General features: G+C 51.2%; 2 protein-coding genes and 1 long non-coding RNA gene across 6 annotated transcripts in view; 1 reads left to right on the forward strand and 2 right to left on the reverse strand.

Annotated features, from left to right (window-relative positions):
• CFAP251 (cilia and flagella associated protein 251) overlaps window positions 1-5,611 on the reverse strand; it is a 43,714-nt gene extending 38,103 nt beyond the window's left edge. For 3 of the 4 annotated variants that reach the window (XM_037052011.1, XM_037052010.1, XM_037052012.1), the window contains exons 1-3: window positions 5,102-5,611; window positions 3,743-4,170; window positions 2,704-3,090 (exon numbers count right to left, since the gene is read on the reverse strand). In XM_037052011.1, the coding sequence (XP_036907906.1) occupies window positions 2,704-3,090; window positions 3,743-4,150 (795 nt within the window). In that variant the 5' untranslated portion in view covers window positions 4,151-4,170; window positions 5,102-5,611. The remainder of the gene's footprint in view (window positions 1-2,703; window positions 3,091-3,742; window positions 4,171-5,101) is intronic. The other variant, XM_037052009.1, reaches the window with a different exon arrangement.
• On the forward strand, window positions 1,047-8,498 carry LOC118991062 (uncharacterized). Its single transcript, XR_005067337.1, has 3 exons — window positions 1,047-1,060; window positions 7,795-7,929; window positions 8,160-8,498. It is a non-coding gene; the product is annotated as an uncharacterized LOC118991062 (long non-coding RNA).
• On the reverse strand, window positions 5,931-16,746 carry PSMD9 (proteasome 26S subunit, non-ATPase 9). Its single transcript, XM_037052013.1, has 6 exons — window positions 16,503-16,746; window positions 14,047-14,149; window positions 12,761-12,972; window positions 11,060-11,161; window positions 7,564-7,652; window positions 5,931-7,231 (listed from the first exon to the last, which is right to left on the reverse strand). Exons 1-6 carry the CDS (start codon window positions 16,638-16,640, stop codon window positions 7,204-7,206), a joined length of 672 nt encoding a protein of 223 aa, XP_036907908.1. The 5' UTR covers window positions 16,641-16,746; the 3' UTR covers window positions 5,931-7,203.
• Between the last annotated feature and the right edge of the window lie 3,260 nt (window positions 16,747-20,006).

Raw genomic sequence — 20,006 nt, forward strand, 5'->3', positions numbered from 1 at the left:
AAGCCAATTTCTTCAAGTGAGGTTGCTCTTTTGGACACTTGCTAAAAGGCATTTGATTCATCTTGGAAATTTATTCTGCCACTTAGCAAATTAGTTATAAAAGGATAACACCTCAGTCATAAAAAGCAGCACGTTCCCACCAGACCGCTGTCTCCAGGTAAAGGAGCCCTCATTCCAGCGCTGGAACGAGGCTGACTTCCCCAGGCTGCGGCTCACCCTCCTTGTTCAGGCAGCAGTTACGGGAGCTGGACTCACACAGCGTGAATCACACTCACGAGCGGGAGTTTTAACACTCGTGGCGAATGATCATGGAGTTCTGACATCAACCGTTTTCTAAAACGGGGTGATTTGGAAAACAAAACTTTGTCAAAACTGGATTTCACCGTATTTGATTGTCCTAAGATTCCCTTTCCTAGATGTGCGATACTTTGTTTCTTCGCTGAAAACACCATCCACGGATGTGCCCATTTACCGTGAGCTCTGTAAGTCACTACAAACCTTGGGGAGAAGGCAGGGGACCCCAAAGGGAAAGGTATACGCTGTGGATGCAGAGAGGCAGGGAGGAACACACCTGTTGAAGACGTAAATGGCCATCAACAGAACAGCTGAATTTGAAACATATGAAGTGGGAAAGTATTTTAAAAGAAATGTATAATACCTCACTGGTTAAAAAATAAATAGAAACCCGCAGCCCTGGTCAGGTGGCTGGCTCAGTTGGTTGGAGCATCATCCCGATACATCAAGGTTGTGGGTTTGATCCCCGGTCAGGGCGCGTGCAAGAAGCAACTAATGGACGAATACATAGAACATCAGATCTGTGTTTCTCCTTTCCTCTCTCAAGTCAATAGATTAAAAAACACACAAAAACGAAATGTGTGGTATGTGTGCACACTCACACACGTGAGCACACAGGTAACGCACCTGTATATACACAGAAAATGGTCTGGGGAGGTGGTTACACCAACCTGTAACAGGAGTCGCCTCAAGCGAAAGGGACTGAGGTGGGAGGGGTGTGCAAGAAGTGAAATCCTTACTTTTAAGATTTGTGGTGTGTGTGTGTGTGTGTGTTTTCATAAAGAGCAACTAATTGTTTTAACAGAAAGAAAAGACAATAAAGGCAAAAGGAAAGGGAAGAAAAAGAAGGAGAAAGAAGCTAAACAAATTTGTAAAGGGAGACAGCCTCAGGAAGCGCTGGTTCTGTGGTGAGCCCAGACAAAGCTAATGGGACCCAAATGTGGGCAGAGGCTTTGTCAAGTTGAGATAGCGGGGCCCTGAATCAAAGACCCTTGCTCTCATTAGTGACAGCCCCTGATTTCTTGGTAGCCTGCTAATCAAGACAAAACGTCTAGCCCTGGCTGGTGTGGCTCAGTGGATTGAGCACAGGCCTGCAAACCAAAAGGGTCACTGGTTCAATTCCCAGTCTAGGGCACAGGCCTGCGTTGCGGGCCAGGTCCCCAGTAGGGGGCGTGTGAGAGGCAACCACACACTGATGCTTCTCTCCCTCTCTTTCTCCCTCCCCTCCCCTCTCTCAAAAACTAAATAAATAAAATCTTTTTTGAAAAAAGGACAAAAGTCGTCACGGGCTCCAAAACTCAACTATTCTTTCTTCCAGGCTGAGCAAGCGCAAACTTCAACCTTGAACACCACTGCTCAAAGCAGCCAAACTGACAGAAAGGAGGCTGTCAGCCGTCTGCATTTCCCACCAGGCGTGTTCCCACCAGGCGTGTTCCCATCACCATCATCCCATCGTTAACACTTGCCGCACGGGCTCACTATGCGCTAGGAACTACATTAAGCACTTTAGGTACATTCAGTCTCTCGCAAATTTTCCCCAAGGCATGACGCTACGGGGAAAGGGAGGAAAAAAAAGAGAGCTGAAGCCTAGGAAACAATTTTCAGAAAACAGCAGATGGGGGAAGGAGGAGGAAACAAAACCTTTGTCTTCCCTCTCTCGTAAGCGATAATGCTCTCACTCCTGGCAGATGGCGCCTCCCGCAGGACCGGGGGCGCGGCTGCCTGGTGCCCTTCCCAGGGGCTGTCAGTTTTCCACCCCGTTTACTGGGCAATCTGTCTGGGAACGGATATTTTTAGGGCGGTTTAATAAGTTTCAGGAGCTTGTGAACGTATTGAACCAGTTAAGGCAGAAGAGAGAGGAGGAGAGGAAAGGAAGGAACGGATGGAATGGAGGAGGAGCTGGATAATGAAAGTGAGGGAAGAGAAGGGAAGGGAAGGGAGGAGGAGAGAGAGAGGGGAACGGGGGAGATGAATTTTGAATCTCCCACAGGGAAAACAGTGCCCTGTGCAACAAACTGTCAGACTATCCTGCCTGCTGAGCAACACTGTAGAACCTAGATGCAGGGCTCATGTCCGCATTCTTTCACCCATGTCCAGCTAGAGCTCTGAACTCAATTTTATTTTCTTTTATTGATTAATTTGAGAAAGGGAGGGAAGGAGAGGGAGAGAGGGAGGAACATTAATTTCTTGTCCCACTTATTTAGGCATCCACTGGTTGAGCCTTTTATGTGCCCTGCCTGGGGATCGAACCTGCAACCTTGGTGTATCGGGGACAATGCTCTAACCAATGGAGCTACCGGCCAAGGCTGAACTGAATTTTGAAAGACACAAGTCTGGAATGAGTTTTCAAAGGACCTTCCACAACACTCTCAAAGCACCTGGGAGAACACAAAACCGCGTCCCACTTACCAAGGGATACACGTTGGCACTGTCCCTCTTTTGAAACAAAATGTCCTTGGTGGTGGTGGCCACCAGTGAGTCCTTCGGGATACGGGCTTCAGGCTGGAATTCTTTTTCTTTTTCCTCAGTGAAGTGGGATGCCGTTTCTTCTTGTCTCCTTTTGTCCATTTCTGGTTCCATTTCTGGTTCCATTTCTCTCCTTTCCTCTCCCAACTCATCTTGGGGGATGTGGTCGCTTGTCTCCCCAAGCTCGCCCAAGGGCTGCCTTTCGAGGGAACCCATCGGTCGCTCCTCAGAAGTGGGGACACCTGAACCCAGAGGCTCTGCTGGAGAGCCCAGGCTTCCTGAACCTTCCAATGGCAATGAACGCTCTGACTCGCTGTCACTATGGGTTTCCTTTTTTAAAAAAAAAAAGGAGATTGTCATTCCAAATATGGTACATTCTTCCTTATTTTCCTTTCTTTTCCTAATCAGCCAGGCTCAGTGTGAGCCTCACAGTGGAATTATGGTTTGAACCTAGACATTTTTGTGGGCTGGACATTTTTGTACTCAAATTACATGAATCACGGGGGTGTCAGGTTCATTCGTGGCCCACCGGCAGACCCACGGAGGCAGAACCATCCTTCTGCTGGTCTCCCAACGGTGGGTGAGGCACAGGGAGTCCGTTCCCCTCGAGTCAGAGCTGAGTTCTCCTACAGGGAGGGTCTCGGGGAAGCTTCCACTGTCAGCATCACACTGGCTGTTCTAAGACAAGCAGGCTCCAGCCAACCCCCACCAGCTGTGCGGAGTCAGCCCCTCCTCCAGCCAGCTTTCCCTGACCATCCTCCAAGCTGGGGGATGTTGTCCTGTTTTGAAAAACAGCTCCACCACGTCTCTCCGTCTCTGCACGCAGCAGATTGGCTTATACTGTTTGGTAATGGGTCTGCCTCCCTACTCAGCCTAGAACTCAAGAACATGGACTGTGTCTTACTTAGTTTTGTATTCCCATGGCCTGGGATATAGTAAGCATTCAATTAATGGTTATGAATGAATGGCAATGACTACTCACTGGAAAAGTTCCTGCTGTGATCAGCTGGGAATCACTTAATGTCTGTTCCTCCAAAGTGGTCACGGGCGTGGTAATTTCTTGGGGCTTCACTGTGGCTTCTTCCTGGACCCCTGCAGCCACCTCCTCCCATGCTGCTCCAGCCTCTTCCTCCATTTCTCCTCTGACGGTCTCCTCCTCCTCTCCTTCCTCCTCCTCTCCTTCCTCCTCCTCCCCTTCCTCCTCCTCTTCTTCCCCCTCCTGCTCCTCCTGAGAGCCTCCCCATGCTAATGGGGCATCTTTTGATTCCTCTTGCCTGTTTTCTTCCTCTGTATAACGTGGATAATATCCTTCTTCTTCTTCTTCCTCTTCTTCCACTTCTGTTTCTCCATCTTCTGTTTCTTCCAGTGCATTTGGCTCTGTATCTGCCATTCTTCTCTGTGGAGTTTCCTCTAGAAAAATTTGACCATTATAATCAGCAGGACCCGTCTCCCATTTCCATCCCTTGGTGAACTAACCTACCGACAAAATGTGCATACCCAACTCTGGTTCCTTCCCACGGGGATGAAAAGGATGCCACGCACCTGGGAAAGCCTGTCCCAAGTCTTGAAATGCTGATCCCAGGGCCTCTCAGCTTTCTAGGAGTAACTTTAGAGCTAACTCACTCTAAATACATTTATATTGCAACAGACATAACCCAGGCATTAGTGAAAACTCTAGTGCTATGACTAGGAAGCTGTGTGGCCTCGTGGGCAGAAACCCAGCTTTGCAGCCAGCCTCTCCTGGCACCCCAGTACTGCGGCTCACTTGCTCTGTGACCTTGGGCAAGTCACTTTATGCCTCAGAGTCTAAAGTTGCTTGCTCGCAAGCAAAATGAAAATAATAACCCCAGATTCTGGGGTCATTGTGAAGATTACATGACATATGTAATATGCTCAGCACAGTTGTAGCACACGATGCTTGAGAAAGGGTCGCAACTGTTTAAAAAGTTTAAAGGCCTTTAATCTCTCATTCACTCTTTACAATAAACATAAGACTTCTGGGCTCTGAGAGGTGAAGTGACTTATTCAGGACCACACGGCTGGTGAGGCGCGGACCTCTGCGGCTCCGTATCTCCACCTGAAAAGGTATTGATTTCAAGTCTCAGGCCCTCAGCACAGAGCCTCTCCCGATGCCAAACTCTGCCAGTGAATCTTGACTGGCGGTGGTGGCAGGTGTGTGGGTCTGTGGGGCGCATGCGCGGCCCCTTGTCTCAGCCCAGGTCTCTGGGGGGCTGCCCAGACCGGGCTCTGCCGGGCTAGGGTGAGTGGCCCCGGCGAGGCACCAGGTCCCGCTTTGCTGGGCACCCCTGCCCAAGCCGCGTGGTTGCCGCCCCAGACTTACAGAGCATGCCCACCCAGGTCCTCCAAAGGCCGGCGTCGTCCGTGGCCTGGACCCCTGGGCCGCTGGCCTCCAACAGTCCCGCTTTCTCCAACACGGGCTCCTTAGTTACGGTTGCCACCCAAGCCCTGTCCCCATGGTAACCGCCGCCTCCCGAGGCCCTGGGCCGTAAAGAGGGCTGGGCGGTAGTCACGTGCTCAGAGTGCAGCCGGGAGCGGGCTGGTGCTCCCCCTACTGGGTACCATCGGAGGCGCGCCACTGCTGCTGGGACATCGAAATGAAACTGGCTTTCCTGGTCCCACCCTCTTTCCTCCCAACCCCTTTTTCCCATGGCGCCACTCCCGGAGGAGAAGCTGCAGCGGTTCGCACAGCAGCTCTGACTTGCCCAGGTATAACAAGATGAAGGAAAGTACGAATGGTTTGATAAAACCCTTTGCCAAAAGCAAACGGAAGTCCCCAGTCTCGCGGATACTGCTCCCCTCTGTCCCCCATGCCTTCTCACCGGGGTGAAGTGCTGTGTGCAGAATTTTGGCTGGCTGGGATTAAATATTATATCGGTGATGTTCTTATCACGAAATGTTTCTGCAAAGCCAGTTTGGCTAAATCTGCTAGGATCATTCGACGTCAAAGGGACCCTCTCACAGAAGGGTACACACAGGGCCATCTGGAGCTTTCAGAAGGGAGACCGGCCGGAAATCGGCCCAAGGCCCGGAAGCAGAAACTCGCAGCTCTCATTTTAGAAGAATGTGAATGAGCGCCCCCACTCCCACCCCCATGCCCCAAAGCTGGTTGATTCATATCCAGACATCACCAAAAAAAGAAAGGGAGAAACTGAATGGGACAAGCTGTGTTTATTATAGTCAAGGTCTCATAAAAAAGAGACTGGAAAGCACTGGGGACTCGAACACACAATATAAACAGCTAAGATGGTAAACACTGTGGCCACAGGGGACATGTGAGCATGTATACGGCGCAAGTAACAGCCCGGGGAAGACACTCAACAGCAAGGCTCCCCGTGGCTGGAAGCGCGTCCCCATACTGAGCCCCACCAGGGCAGGCTGGCATGTGGGTGCAACCCAGGCAAATCCAGGCCCAGGGGCCACCAGCAGGCCTCAGCTGTGTGCCAGGTCTCTTGACAGAGAGGCTGGTCGGCGGGAACTGGGGAAATCAACACTGTGACACAGCGACGAGACAAAGACCAGAGTCCCTAGGAATCACTGAAACCTGTTTTGCCGTGTTACAGAGGAAATAAGAGGAATCCGCATTTTCAAGAGGCCAGCCCCACGCACGCCGCATGGTCCCATCAGACGCAACAGGCCCACCTGGGCAGGTTATAAAACAGTGCTGATGGGAGGGTGGGACAAAGAGGTTCAATTCTAAAAAATGAAACGAGAAGCAAGGGAAGGGAGCTTGCTGCCCTCTGGTGGCTATGGACGAGGACACGCACTCCTCGCTGGGCAGGCTGGGAGCCTCCTGCTCTCTCTGTTCTTAAAGGGAGCACCTATGGCCCTGCGGGTCCAAGGCTGAGGGCACGACCTCCGTATCTGGAGCAGCAACACAGCCCTGCAGACGCAGATGGGTGGCTGAGTGGCCGGGACGCCGTAGAGGACGATGGCCCTGAAGGCAGCAGGTCGGACTTGGCTTTGGCACAACTGTTGTTCTGCGCAACTTCCTATGACGACGTTCGAACTCCCGTCTACACTCTGGTCTGGGAGGTTCGTGAGAAATTCAGTTGGGATGATTACTTGGTCTTATCAGTACTGTAAAACTGTGTTTATTTGGGGGGAAAAATCCTGAAAGGATAAAGTCGTGCTAGCCAGCACCTGCCAGAATAACTCCCACCCTCTTGTCCAAAATCAGAGGACTCCCATTTAGGGCTGTAGCCTAATTTGCAAAAGACACTAAATACATGTCAAGTTTTTAACAATTCCTTAAGCCCCAGAGGTTACATATACTCGGAGGCCACAGCATTCCCACCACCTACAAGTTCCAGCTTCCAGCCTCTTCCAGATCCTTAAACTTCAGGGAGAGAAGGAAGAAATCCCCCCCAGACTCAAGTCCATGGCAACCAAAGACGCTTTCCTGTGACGGTTCCCCAGGGACAGTCATCTCTGCAAAGGAATAATGTTGCAACTGCAAGGTAAAAAGAAAAGAAAAACAGCGTAAATCTGGCGGCTCCATTCAGAAAGATAAGAAGGTGAGCCCTCCTGCGCTTTCCACGTCTCGTACACTCTCTGGCTCTGCAGAGCAGATGCCCAGTGAATGAAAGGACCAGAAGAGAGGCGGGGCTCCCTCCACCTCCACACCTGCAGCCTCATTCCTGCCGCAGTGTCCCCCGTGAGTTCCACAGGCCACCAGGGGATCCCCGTTGTCATTTCCCAACACATTCCCAACGCGCCCTGCTCACCCCCACCGGCTTTAGGTTTAACAAACAGCGGGTAAGCGAACAGCAACAGACACCTTACCCCAGCAGTCCTTTTCCCGCCCAGCGCGCTGGGACAAGCCTGAGCTGGTGTCTCTCCCCTCTTCGGATCACTGTCACATTCAAGGGCCTCTGAAAGGGAAATAAGCTCGTTTTCAGTTCAGCCTCCTCAGCACTCAGAGAGATTCGGGCTGAAGTGCTGACACTGTTTTTTGTCCATCAGATTAGCTTATCAGAAGACGCTTATTTTAGGCCTTAGCCCCCAGCTGGTAAGTGTGGGGGCATGGCCATCTGGGGCGGCCAGTGGGGTTGCGAATTGGTACTGCCCCCTTGCAGAAACAGGTCTCCACCCCCCCCCCAAAAAAAAACCTTAGAAGTGCATGCAAAATACAGCTTGGAAAAGTACAAGGTGATAGCCCTGGCTGGTGTAGCTCAGTGGATTGAGCACAGGCCTGGAACCACACAATCGAGGTTCGATTCCCGGTCGGGGCACATGCCTGGGTTGTGGGCCAGGTCCCAGCAGGGGACACACGAGAGGCAACCATACATTGATGTTCTCTCCCTCTCTCCTTCCCTTCCCCTCTAAAGATAAATAAAAGCTTTAAATTTTTTAAAAAGTAATTTTTTAAAATGTACAAGGTGATATACGAACAAAGTATTCATCCCAGGACTGTTTATAAATCCAAAAACTGAAAGCACCCAAAATACCCCTTAATAAGGTATTGTTCAAACATAGTATAGCAAATGAGGCAGTTTTAGAATCCAAAACAAAACTGACCAAGCACAAACCCACTGGAATATCCATGTGTTTCTAGAACACATGTGTTGCTGGGTGCATGCAGCCTTCTGGAAGATGAACCGAAAAACTGACAACAGTGCTCAGAGAGAGAATGGAGTAGGAGAAGACATTTACTTCTTTATCTTTCTATACCATCAATTTTTTAAAAGATGGTATTTAGTTATTTTTAGAGAAATGAGAAGGGAGGGAGAAAGAGAGGGAGAGAAACAGCAACGTGGGGAAAAAACAGCAACCAGTTGCCTCCTCACTAGGGACCACCAGGCCTCGTGGGGTCTGGCCCCTGCCCACCGCCAGGCCTTGCCGCCTCTGCTGTCCCCGCTCGTCCCTGCTCTGGCTCCGACCAGCCTTCTCTGGTCCTCCCATGGCAGGGTCGTGACCCTGCAGGAAGGCGCTTCTCCCCGCCAGTCTCCCCACCTTGGCACCATCTACACGCGTGTGGTCCCATTGCAGAGCATTCTCCTCCAACCCCGAGCTAGATCGGCACCCCGTTATTTGCTCTCCTTGCTCACTGACCCTGTCCACGGTGTGTGATTAATACCTGTGACGATGGGGTGGATGCCTGTCCCCCACCGAAGTGCCCCTGAGGCAAGGCCTCGCCGACCCTCTGCTCCCGGGCAGAGCCAGTACCTTGCCCCGACTCGGACACAGCAAGGGAGGGACTTCGGGAGGGACTTTGGGAGGGAGAGGGCCGGGGCTTTCCCTCTTATTTTGAAAGCTTTTTTTCATCATATGATTTTTTTACACTAAGTATACACTATTACTGAGATATAATTCACATACAACAAAATTCACCACTTAAAAGTATACAATTCAGGGGGGTTTAATACACTCTGAGATTTGTACAACCATCACCACTACCTGATTCCAGAACTCTTTTGTCCCCCCAAAATGGTGCCCGCCCCCATTAGCAGTCCCTCCCCACCCCCTTCTTCCCCTAGAACTCGGCCACCACTGATCTGCCTCCGTCTCTGGTGTTGCCTGTTCTGAACATGTCACGTGAATGGAATCCACACTGCGTGGCCCGTCGTGTCTGGCTGCCTGCACCAGCACAAATCCTTTAGAACTTCATCCACGTCGGCTGAGTAAAACATGTGTTACTCTGGAAATGGACACTTTTAGGGGCACAGGGGAAGATAAGGGGACTAAATGGTAGTGGAAAAATACAATACGGACTGAATAAAACATAAAACTAGGATAGACACTTTTTAAATTTTTAAGTTTTTTTCGTTTGAAGATATAAGCATTTGATGCAGAGACCTGCCTCCAGAAAGTTCTCTCAGGGAACAGATTTGTCAACAAGAGCGCCAGTCTGCAGGTTTCTGTAAAACGGGAAACTACCTTGAAGTCTAACAACGTGATGCTGGGGGGGGGTTGGTTTTATTATTTTTCTAACGAACAGAACAGGCTGTGAAGACCCAGACGCTTCATTATCAAGCTGAGCTCTGCTTCCCGAGGCCCCCAGGCCTTGAGGTTCCCCCCCACCCAGCAGTCCATCTCAGTAACTCAGCACTTATCTGTTCAAGACACTGGAATTCCCTGGAAATTTCCTTTGAAGAAAAGGTTCTGTTGCTAAAAAAATTATATATATTCAAAAACTACTTTTGTAAAGAAGGATTTCCACAGCAGTTTCACCCAATAGCAGTGGTCACCAATCTGCATGTTACTGTACAGAATAATACTGTTTGGCCTATTTGAAAGCTGCTTAGAAGGTCTAACCACAAGAAAAAAAACTGCAACAACCTGCAGCAATGAGTGTTAACTGGACTTACTTTGAGCAGTTTGAAATACATATAAATATCCCGTCATTTTTGTCGTACACCTGAAACTAATCTAATGTTGAATGTCCATGATACCTCATTTAAAAAAAGCAGTTAAAACCTATAAAGAGCCTAAGACTATTTTTCACTAGAAGAGACCGATCAGAAACCTGGAGCTGTTATCAGTAACCAGAAAAAAACAGGACACAACCTAGGGGTCCCTAGACACCTTCCTGGTGTCTACTTGAAGAGTCCATGTGTGTGCACAGTCGTGAACAAGTACACTTGGCTGTTCACACTGGCATAAAACTGGAAATGCCCTGATGTTCCCTGGAAAGGCAGTGGGCAAACACACTGCCTTCGTACAGTGCAGGCCTATGCAGCAGTAAAAAGAAGCGAGGTCGCTCTGGCCAGTGTGGCTCAGCTGGTTGGTGCACCGTCCCGTTCACCATAAGGTTGGGGGTTCCACTCCAGGTCAGGGCACAGACCCTAGGATGTAGGTTCACTCCCCAGTCAGAGCATGTATGGGAGGAACTAATCGGTGTTTCTCTCTCACATTAATATTTCTCTCTCTCTCCCCCTCACTCTCTCCCTTCCTCTCTAAAATCAACACACTTATTTTTTTTATAATTAAGAAAAAAAAGAGCAAAGCATGTGCCAAGTGAAAAGATCTCTAAGGGACACTGTTAAATGAAAACAGGGACAGAAAGTCGGAGAATACTGCAGCTACTGTAGACGGGGTGGTGGGAAGGCCTCGCCGAGGTGTCACTTGTACAAGATGAGGGAGGCAAGGGGGTGAGATGAGGGACACAAGGGATCAAGGGGGGGAAAGCATTCCAGGCAGATGGAACAGCCCACGCGAAGGCCCCGAGTGGGGGCTATGCCCGAGTAACAGCACTTTGAAGGCAGCCAAGGCCCAGCAATGTTCTCCAGCCTCGGCAGTTCCAGGGTCACTGACCGAACGTCGCATGACCCCAACTCACCCCCTCACTGTGCTGCACCACGCTGCCAATGTTCTGCAGCGACTGGAAGTTTTGGGTGTTCACGGAGCCAAACTCCACAATCTCATCGTCCACTTGCAGGCCCTAAAGAAAGAGAAATGGAAAACCAGGCTGGAGCTTAAACGTGCTTCTGTAGTTCTTTACCACTCCATACCCAGTTTAGGGCAAGAGCCAATGTCAAGGGCAAGAGCTTATTCCCTCCAGGGGACAACGGCAGGCCCGAAGTAAGGAGCTCGTGCAGCAGGTGGATGACTGGGCCACCTCCCTCTAGGGCAGATCGAGTAGAAGGTGGCCAGGTCTGCCCAATGTCTGATAAAAGCCGGCGGCTACAGAGGCTTTGAGATACGTGGGGGGAAGCCCAGCGCAGCTCTCTGGGGTCCTGACCCAGGTTTGGTGGCAGGGATGCAGGCCAGTCTGGGCCTATCTCGTTCCGGGGTCAGAATTCAGACAAGCTTGCCCTGGACGCCCTGAAATAAGCAGCCACAGACACAAGGCCGATGCAGGACCAGAGCGACCCTTCCATTCTGAGCACACAGGTAGTGATTCATTGATCTCGCCGACAAATACTGGCCCTGGGCCAACTACGGGTCGGGCTGCAAGCTGCGGACAGAGTGGTGAGTTCAACAGAGCTCGTGTGCAACTTGCTGACTCATGATCATAGCAAGGACTGGTGGGACCCGGAGTCGGGGCCCCGTGCCGCCTCTCAGGAGCTGGGGGTCCTGACACCAGTCACTTCAGGTCTTGGAGGCTTTTCTTCATGGGTCAAATGGGGTCATAAAGGTTAGTACCTGCCTCAGAAGGTGGCTGTGGGCTTAGATACCACACACAGGCCCACATAAAACCTGCAAGTGACCTTCGTAAAGACCTGTACGTGGCATCGTTCATAATACATAAAAAATGAAAGCCAATGCCCGCTGAAAAATGGTAAACAAAATGTGACCCGTCCATACAATGGGATGTCAATGGGCCATGAAAAGGAATGCGGGATACACGCTCAGACACGGGGGGGCCTGAGAACAAGACGCTGAGAGGGAGGGGCCAGTCACAAAGGACCACACACTGCATGACTCTGTGTTTGTCACGCGTCCAGGACAGGCAAATGCACAGAGACAGGAGCAGACTGGTGGCTGCCAGGGAGATGGGGGCTGGAGGGTTCTTTTCCAGGATGAAAATGCTCTAAAATGGATGCGAATTCACAGCCCTGTGAATCCACCGAAAGCCACAAGATTGTGTGCTTTTTACGGAATGTGAAATATCACAATAAAGCTGTCTCAAACATTTCGAAACACACCCGCGAGACGCAGCTCATCTGGAAGGATACCCGGCGCACAGCAAGGGCTTGGGGAGCGGCAGCTGGCACCATTCTCGGGTCTGTGAGTCAGTGCCCAGCCACAACGAGCCCCGGGAGGAGAGTCTCTGTCCCTTTCTCGGGACATCTGCCACTTTCTACCTTATGTCCGTCCCAAGTCCCTCCTTGGCCAGTTTAGTGGGCAGCAGGGCCTCCTCTCTGAACCCCGAGCAGGCCTCGGCCGGTGTTTGCTGAATGAGTGAGTGAAGCCAAGCTGCGGCATGGCGAGAGCGTGGGTCTGTCTTCCCACAGTCCTCCCACCCGTCCCCGCCCCAAGGCCACCTGACCCACAGTGCCCACTGGGGACAGATTCGGGTGGCTGGGCCCTGGCTTACTGCGACGCTGGCAGGGGAGCCGGGACTGATGCTGTTCACTTTGGCAAAGGCCTGAGGGGGGCTGAGGCCCTCGCTCTGGCTCAGGCTTCGGCTCATGGCCTCCTGGTGGGCCTCGGCCATGTCCCGGGCCTGCTTCTCCTTGTCCCGAGCGTGGAGCTGATGCAGGGCCTCCTCCACCTGCTTCATCACCGCCTTGTGATCGTTCTGCAAGCCTGGGAGGAGAAAACCGGGTCAGGGCCAAGGACCGCAGCCGAGGACGCGAGACTCCCACATTCATTCGCTGAGCACTGAATGAACGCTTCCTACATGCTTGGCTTATCCCAAAACACGCCCAGATGGTCATGACTCATACAGGTAACAGGAGTCAGCAAACAAAAGATGTAGGTAATAGTTCCCTCTAATAGGACTTAGCGGGAGATTCCGGGTTGCCCGGCTGAAACAGGGTGAATAACGGCCCTGCAAACAGTTTCATACCCTAATCCCTGGCACCTGCAACTACACTGCTTTCTGTGCAAAAGGGACTCTGCAGATGCGATTAGTTCACGACCCTGAGTTGGCGCGTGTCCTGGATGATCTGGGTGGTGGGCCCAATGCAATGACAGGGTCTGTGTGAGTGAAAGAGGGAGGCGAGAGTGAATGTGGCAGAATTGAAGGTAGAGAGATGTGGTTTCTGACCCTGAAGACGGAAAGGGCCACCAAACAAGGAGTGTGGGCGAAACCTTGAGATGCGGGAGAAGACAAGGAAACGGGCTCTCCCCGGGGCCCCCAGAAGGGACGCCGCCCTGCCTGACACGGGGATCTTGGCTCACTGAGAGGAATCTGGACATCTTGCCCCAGGACTGCCAGTGTGAAAGGTTCATGACATTTTAGGGCACTAGGCCCGTGCTGATTGGTCAGATCGGAAGCAGAAAACTAACACCCTGCGCAACCCCTGCTCACCCTCTGTTCCTTGGTCGCTACCATTAACTGCTCAACGTAATTCCTCGCTCAGAAATGATTCCACTAGTGTTGTGAGCAACATCTGACTTGGGCTGCTATTGTTATTTCAATCAAGTTTCCACAGTGAACTAAAAGTCTTCAAAATAAATAAATAAATGAAACTACAAATACAGAACCCTGCGTTTAACCCATCTGGGGGTTCTCAGTCCCTCCCACGGACACAGTGCGATGACCTTCTCAAGGCAGAAGCAAGAGAAGCAGAAAATATGGAACGCTGGTGATGTCACTCGTGTGCCTCCACCGTCCCCTTCTGCGAGGTGCGGTGGGCCCCACCGAGGGTCACTCACAGACGATGTTGTGCCTGGCGGTTCGAACCTGGTACACGTCCACGTCTGAGCGGGGGTAGCCTTCACAGTCCACCAGCGGCTCGTGCATCCCAACGCCTTTTTGCTGGAAGGAAGGCACACAGATTGAAAAAATGCCGCTTGCGTCTGAAGCCTTGAAGACCTCTTCCCCAGACTCTTTCCCTCCACAGTCCCAGTAAAGGCAGCAATAACGAAAGGTGCTGTCTGCAGGCCACTCGGCTCGAGGCAGGTGTTTTGCCCACACCCCCCTCCCAAGTGCCCTTGACGGGGCGCACTGTCTGCCCAACAAATTTTTGGCTACACAACTAACGCATGAATCAACCTCCTCTTCTGAAGTTAGAACGGCGCAGATAGAACCAATGACTCCTTTCAGTGTGAACCCCAAGGCCAGCCTGCTCCGACTCCTCCAAACCCTCCTTCCTACAGGCAGCTGACACCTGGCCCGTGGCCTTCGAAGCTAGAGGGGAGTGACAATCCTTAAAAGCACCCAGCTGTGGCAGCACTTTGGTTCTGCTAAATATAAAAACAGATCTAAAAGGGCTTTCAAAGAGGGTTTTCAAAGAGGGTTTCTTCCCCAGAAGGTCACCCTGATATCAACCAGCTGCCTCCGAGGAAGAGGAACTGGGAGCTGGGAGTCGGGGGCGGGGGGAGGCAGACAGACTTCTCACTGCATACCCTTTAGGAGACTTTGAATTCTGACCTTGGAAGTATGTTCCCTATTTGAAACGAGACCTTTGTTTTAACACTTTCAAGTCTTTTCCTACATAAGTTAGGGCCTGGTGTACAAGAGAAATGAGGTGTGTTCTACACTGAGGGTGGTGTAGGGCAGGGATTTTGCCTTCCATTAGCCTTTGATATGAGCTCAGTTCTGCCCCGTACAATTTGGGTGCCCTTGGCTAAGACCTTCACCTCTTTAAGTCTCAGCTCTGTCGATTACAGAATGGGACTAACAGTGCTCACTCCCTTCCCACCTACTGTGAGAATTAATGGGTCGACTTTGTACAGTGCTTAGCACAGTGCAAAGAACACGCAAAGTGGGGTGAACAGTGATACAGCCAAATCCTAAGCCCCAGAACCTGAGAACGTGAACTTTTTGCAAAAAGGGATCTTTGCAGATGTAATCTCCCTTCTGAGATCCTCCTGGATTTACGGTGGGCCCTAAATCCAATGATAGGTATCCTCATAAGAGAAACGAGAGGGACATTTGGGACACAGAGAGAAGGCCATGTGAGGACAAAGGGCAGCCACCAGAACTAGGAGAGCGGCATGGGACAGATTCTCCTTCAGAGCCAGGAAAGAACCAACTCTGTCTTCCTCTCTTTTCATTTTATGTTATTTTTTAAATTTATCTTTAGAGGGGAAGGAGAGGAGAGAGGGAGAGAAATATCAACGTATGGTTGCCTCTCGAGTGTCCCCTGCTGGGAACTGGCCTGCAACCCAGACATGTGCCCTGACTGGGAATCGAACCGCGATCCTTTGGTTCACAGCCTGTCTTCCTCTTAGGTACAGACTTAACGTCTGCCTCCACAGCTGTGAGACAACAGCTTGCTCTCATTTTAAGCCACCCAGTCTGTGGTCATGTGTTACGGCGACCCTAGGAACTTTATACCTAGTGATAGGGATGGCCGTGATTACTAGTCAGCATGGACACAGTGCCCAGTGCACACAGGTGATTCCACTTATATGCCAAGATTCCATCCACTTCTCTCCCTTTCTCTCTGGAAGCCTCTGGGTTATACAGGTTGTTTCCTGTGGGAGGAAGAGGGTCCCCTAAGGTCCCTTAAGATGGGGACTCTCTATAGATACAGCATAAATGCTCCAGGGACCACATACCTGTGTCGGCCTCCCTGCCTTTCCACAACGACCAAGCTGACTGGCATTCCTGACTCAATCCTACGTTAAGACACTGATTTCCAAAGTTAGGACCCCCAACACTGGCGGCCCCCACAAGAATCTGAATTTTAACATATATATTAAAGTTTAAGAAGCTCTGACGTAGAGTGGCTAGCAATGCATAGAACATTCTATAAATGTTCAACAACGACTGATGATGGTAATTACCGATTACCGGGCCTCTGCAAACTTTTTAGCTCTGTAACCACAGGTACTCATCCCTAAAACGCGGAAATGATAGAGCTCCTCTCCAAGGGCTGCCCCGAGGCTTAAATGAACTCACTAAAGCAAAGCACGTGAAACAGCGCCCAGCACACAGTGTGGGCTCCCTGAACGCTTGCTACAATACCAATACTGTCCTTAGTTCTCCAAGTTATTTGTCTCACTGACTGCTGCAGACAGAGGCCGCAGGTGCGGCGCCGTGGGAGGCACAGACCCGCAGCTGAGACCTGCCGCGGAGGCCGCCCGGTCCTCCCACTCTTCCCAGGTCCGGAGGCCTTGGGGCGCCTCCCGCGCTGGCTGGGAGCCCGAGAGCCCTCACTCACGCTCTCCAGCACGTCATAGTTGGCTTTGATCTGCGCTTCGATTTCCTCCTTGCGCCTTATCAGCTCCTGGACGTCACTGACAGTCACCGAACTGGCCTGCGAGGAGCCCCCGCTCGACCCAGCTCCCTTCTCCGACATCTCGGACCTCAGCAAGGAATTCTGGACTCTAGATTTCCGGGTTACGGACCCGCAGGACACAGTAGCTACGGCTCGGCCCGCGGGCCAAAACACCCCTGCAGTATGTGAACGCGGGTAGGGGCTAGGGGCGTGGTTTCGCTGGATGGGCGGAGTCTCCGGAAAGGCACACCCTGCTGAAAGACGAAATGTTGTAGTGACTCCGAGGAACGGAATGATTCCCCAGTTCAGCGGTCCGGGGCAAGTTGACTAGCCGACTCATTTTGTAGCTGACTCATTTTCTGCCCTCGTTCATTCATTCAACTAACATTTACTGAGCACCTACTGTATGTATGTGCGAGAGCTCGGTGCGTGGCGCTCCAATCCAGCTCTTCCCGTCTACACAGCGCTGCAGGATTTAAAAATACATCTACTCCCATCCCTAGTTTTTTTTACAGACCCTATAAGCTTGGGTTCAAATCGAGGGCTCTTGCCACTTACTGCAATGTAGTGGCCTTGGGTAAATTACTTCGCTCTCTGAGCCTCACTTTGCTGATCTGTACATTGGTTCAATGTCCACAGAAATCCGCAGAGAGCCGACATTTCGCCAACGAATGTGTATAGAATGCCTTCTTTGTGCCTCACACCGTCCTGGGGGCGGGAGCGTGAAAGAACTGAGTTCCTGTCACGTATTCAGGTCTCTATAAATTGCAGTCAAAATCGTATGGATGATCACAGCCATAGTAATCCTAATAATGTATCTAATAGTGACAATGCGTCAGACCCCTTTTTAAGTGCCCCACACATAAACCACCTCTTAAAACCGGGACTATTATTTCCCTCATCGACAGCCCAGAAAACCATCTTGATAACGGACTTGCCCAACTAGCAAACAAACAGCCCAAATTCCAACCCAGCTAAAAGCCAGAGGATGACACACATGCCCCCTAATGCTGCGCACTGAAAGAGGACATGCCGTCACTCATGGAGTATTCGAGCGTGTTTTTCCAAACATGGCAAACAAACAGGCCAATCCTACCTGCGGGACATTTGTCAAAACCGCTGGCAGGGAACTCTGCAGAAAGGTCAGCGTTGTGAAACTCACTCGAGTGCCAGGCAAGCCCCTCTGTGAAAGAAGACCAAAGAGACGCCACGATGAAATGCGGTGTGTGCTCCTCTGAAAATAAAGAAAGAAATGAAAGTTATAGAGGACGTTCTTGAGACAACTGGAGGAAATGACTAGGGTCTTTCTATGAGATGGCAGTGCATCGATGTGCAATCCCTAAGTAAGACAATGGTATTATGATCACCGAAGAGCATCTCCTTACTCAAAGGAGATGAATGCTAAAGTATTTAGAGGTGTGATGCCATGATTTCTGCACGAAATTTGCAAAAGGTTCAGGAAAAACAGCTATATGCACATGCACCTATGTAAAGGGAAACAGAGAGTGGAGAGGCAGGGGGAGGGGGGGCGATGTATAACAACAGGTAAATCTTAGGTGAAGGGTACACGGATATTCACGGAAACTATCTTGCAACTCTTCTGAAGTTTGAAATTTCTCCCAGTAAACAGGGCGAGGAGAGTCTCACCTCTGCGGTCTGAAACCAAGGCTGTCGTGTACGTCACCACATCAGGTTGTTATGGTCACTATTGCTGTTGTCATAATGAACCTCGACCCTGCCCCTTCTCCAGCCTTTATAGCCCTCAAAGCCATCCATTGCCTGCCTCCTCCTCTGCTTTCGTCCCACCCCCTACTCCTTCAGACCTCAGCTTCTAGGCTGCCCCTTTCGTCCGTCCTCCACACAGCAGCCAGAATGACCCACCCAAAGAGTGACACCGTCACCCTTCAGGTTAGAAGGGTTTGATGCCTTTCCAGCGCCTTCCTTCCATCTTTCCAGACCCTTTGGATCCCTGCTTGCCTTCTGGACCCGCCCAAACACAGCCCTCAACACACACACACACACACGGCCTAGGTTCCAGCCACACTGAGCTTCCAGCAGTTTCTGGCACATGTATGGCTTTGTCTGTCTTAGTACAGGGTCTTGGCACCTGTTCCTGCCGTCTCTAGGATGCCATCTCAGGACAGGCTGGTTTTGGCTCCTCTGTCGAGATCCAGCTCAAACATTATCCGCCCTGGGAATGATTTCTCCAACCTGCCCCCCAAACTTGGCTCTTTACTGTACCTTTCACCAGGTATTGTCAGTGAATGTTTAACTGTGTGTTTACCCATCACAGGATGCTGGCTGAGGCTTGTTTTCAAATGTCTAAGTCAGTGTTTAACCGGATTCTAAGGGAAGGAGCTGAGAGAAAAATCCTTGCTCTCTCCCCATTCCAGTCGTGCTGGTTCATCTCACCTGCAGGGGCCACGGAGAGCCAGCAAAGTCTGTCTTCGAAAGCTGCCAAGATTTGGAGAATGTACATTATTGCCCCTTCCAAATGTCTGTATCTTGCTTGTTTTCACTGGAGAATGTGAGGTCAGCCAGGATACCCAGAATTGGGAGGCGGAACCAGGAAGCTAGAGCTACCCCAAGTCAATCAGAGTTCATACTGCCTGTTTCCAGGGCTCAGCAAACTCCTTATGTCCCCACCTCCCTGGCCTAGCAGCCAGGAAAACTAGCAAGTCACGCACCCTTCACTCCTACATCCTGCAAACCAAGGGGCCTCTTGGTCTTCGAGGCCCAAGTTGGGCGCAGGCTCCTGGGAGCCAGCTCACTAAGAATGTTTCAGAAGTTTAAATTAGTTACCGAATCAGTTTAGGGCCCCATCACAAAACAGTGGGCACACTCAGAAGGATATTTGAGGGGCGTCTAACGAGAGGGCCATTTACAGAGTCATGGGCAAGCTCAAGGGAGCAAATAAGGGAGGATTAAACCGCCCGGGGCTGGCAACAGCAGAGGTCAGATCCCACCCCCAGACCTACAGGGCCGAGGGGCAGGACCTACAGAACCTAGAGAGGTTCTGAAACCCAGCGGGAGTGTGGCCTTCAGCAGAGGGACACAACAGCCCAAACGTCGTCACCTGGCAGAGGAGCTGGGCCGCACAGCTGGCCCTCTTCTTCCCCGTCTCTCCTGCTGCCTGAGTCTCTGGCTGGCAAAGGCACTTGGGGCACAGAGGGTGGGGGAGAACTTGGAGGGGCAGGCAGAACATGCAGACGCTCGGGAAAGTACGACGCGAGACCCACACAATGTAGGTCCTGTTTTTAAACAAGTTGGCTCTTCCGCATATGTGTCTATCCGAGGGGCGGACCCCAAAATACCCCGGAATTTATTTATAAAAATTGTGTGTCTATTCTTATGTGTTTAAACTTCAGTCACCTTCAAAGTACTCTTCTTTCCATGTGATACACCTGTCAGGACATTTTTTTCCATTGCTCGGAACAGTTCTTGAAC

Source organism: Sturnira hondurensis, unplaced genomic scaffold (genome assembly GCF_014824575.4).
Source record: "Sturnira hondurensis isolate 20B ecotype Veracruz unplaced genomic scaffold, ASM1482457v3 Scaffold0007406, whole genome shotgun sequence".
Lineage (NCBI taxonomy): Eukaryota > Metazoa > Chordata > Mammalia > Chiroptera > Phyllostomidae > Sturnira > Sturnira hondurensis.

Coding starts and splice junctions, on each gene's coding strand:
- PSMD9 (XM_037052013.1), bottom strand. CDS start 16,640: ATGTCGGAGAAGGGAGCTGGGTCGAGCGGGGGCTCCTCGCAGGCCAGT. Junction 14,150..16,502: donor ACTATGACGTGCTGGAGAGC/GTGAGTGAGGGC, acceptor CCTTCCTTCCAG/CAAAAAGGCGTTGGGATGCA. Junction 11,162..12,760: donor GCTCCCCTGCCAGCGTCGCA/GTAAGCCAGGGC, acceptor CTCTTTCTTTAG/GGCCTGCAAGTGGACGATGA.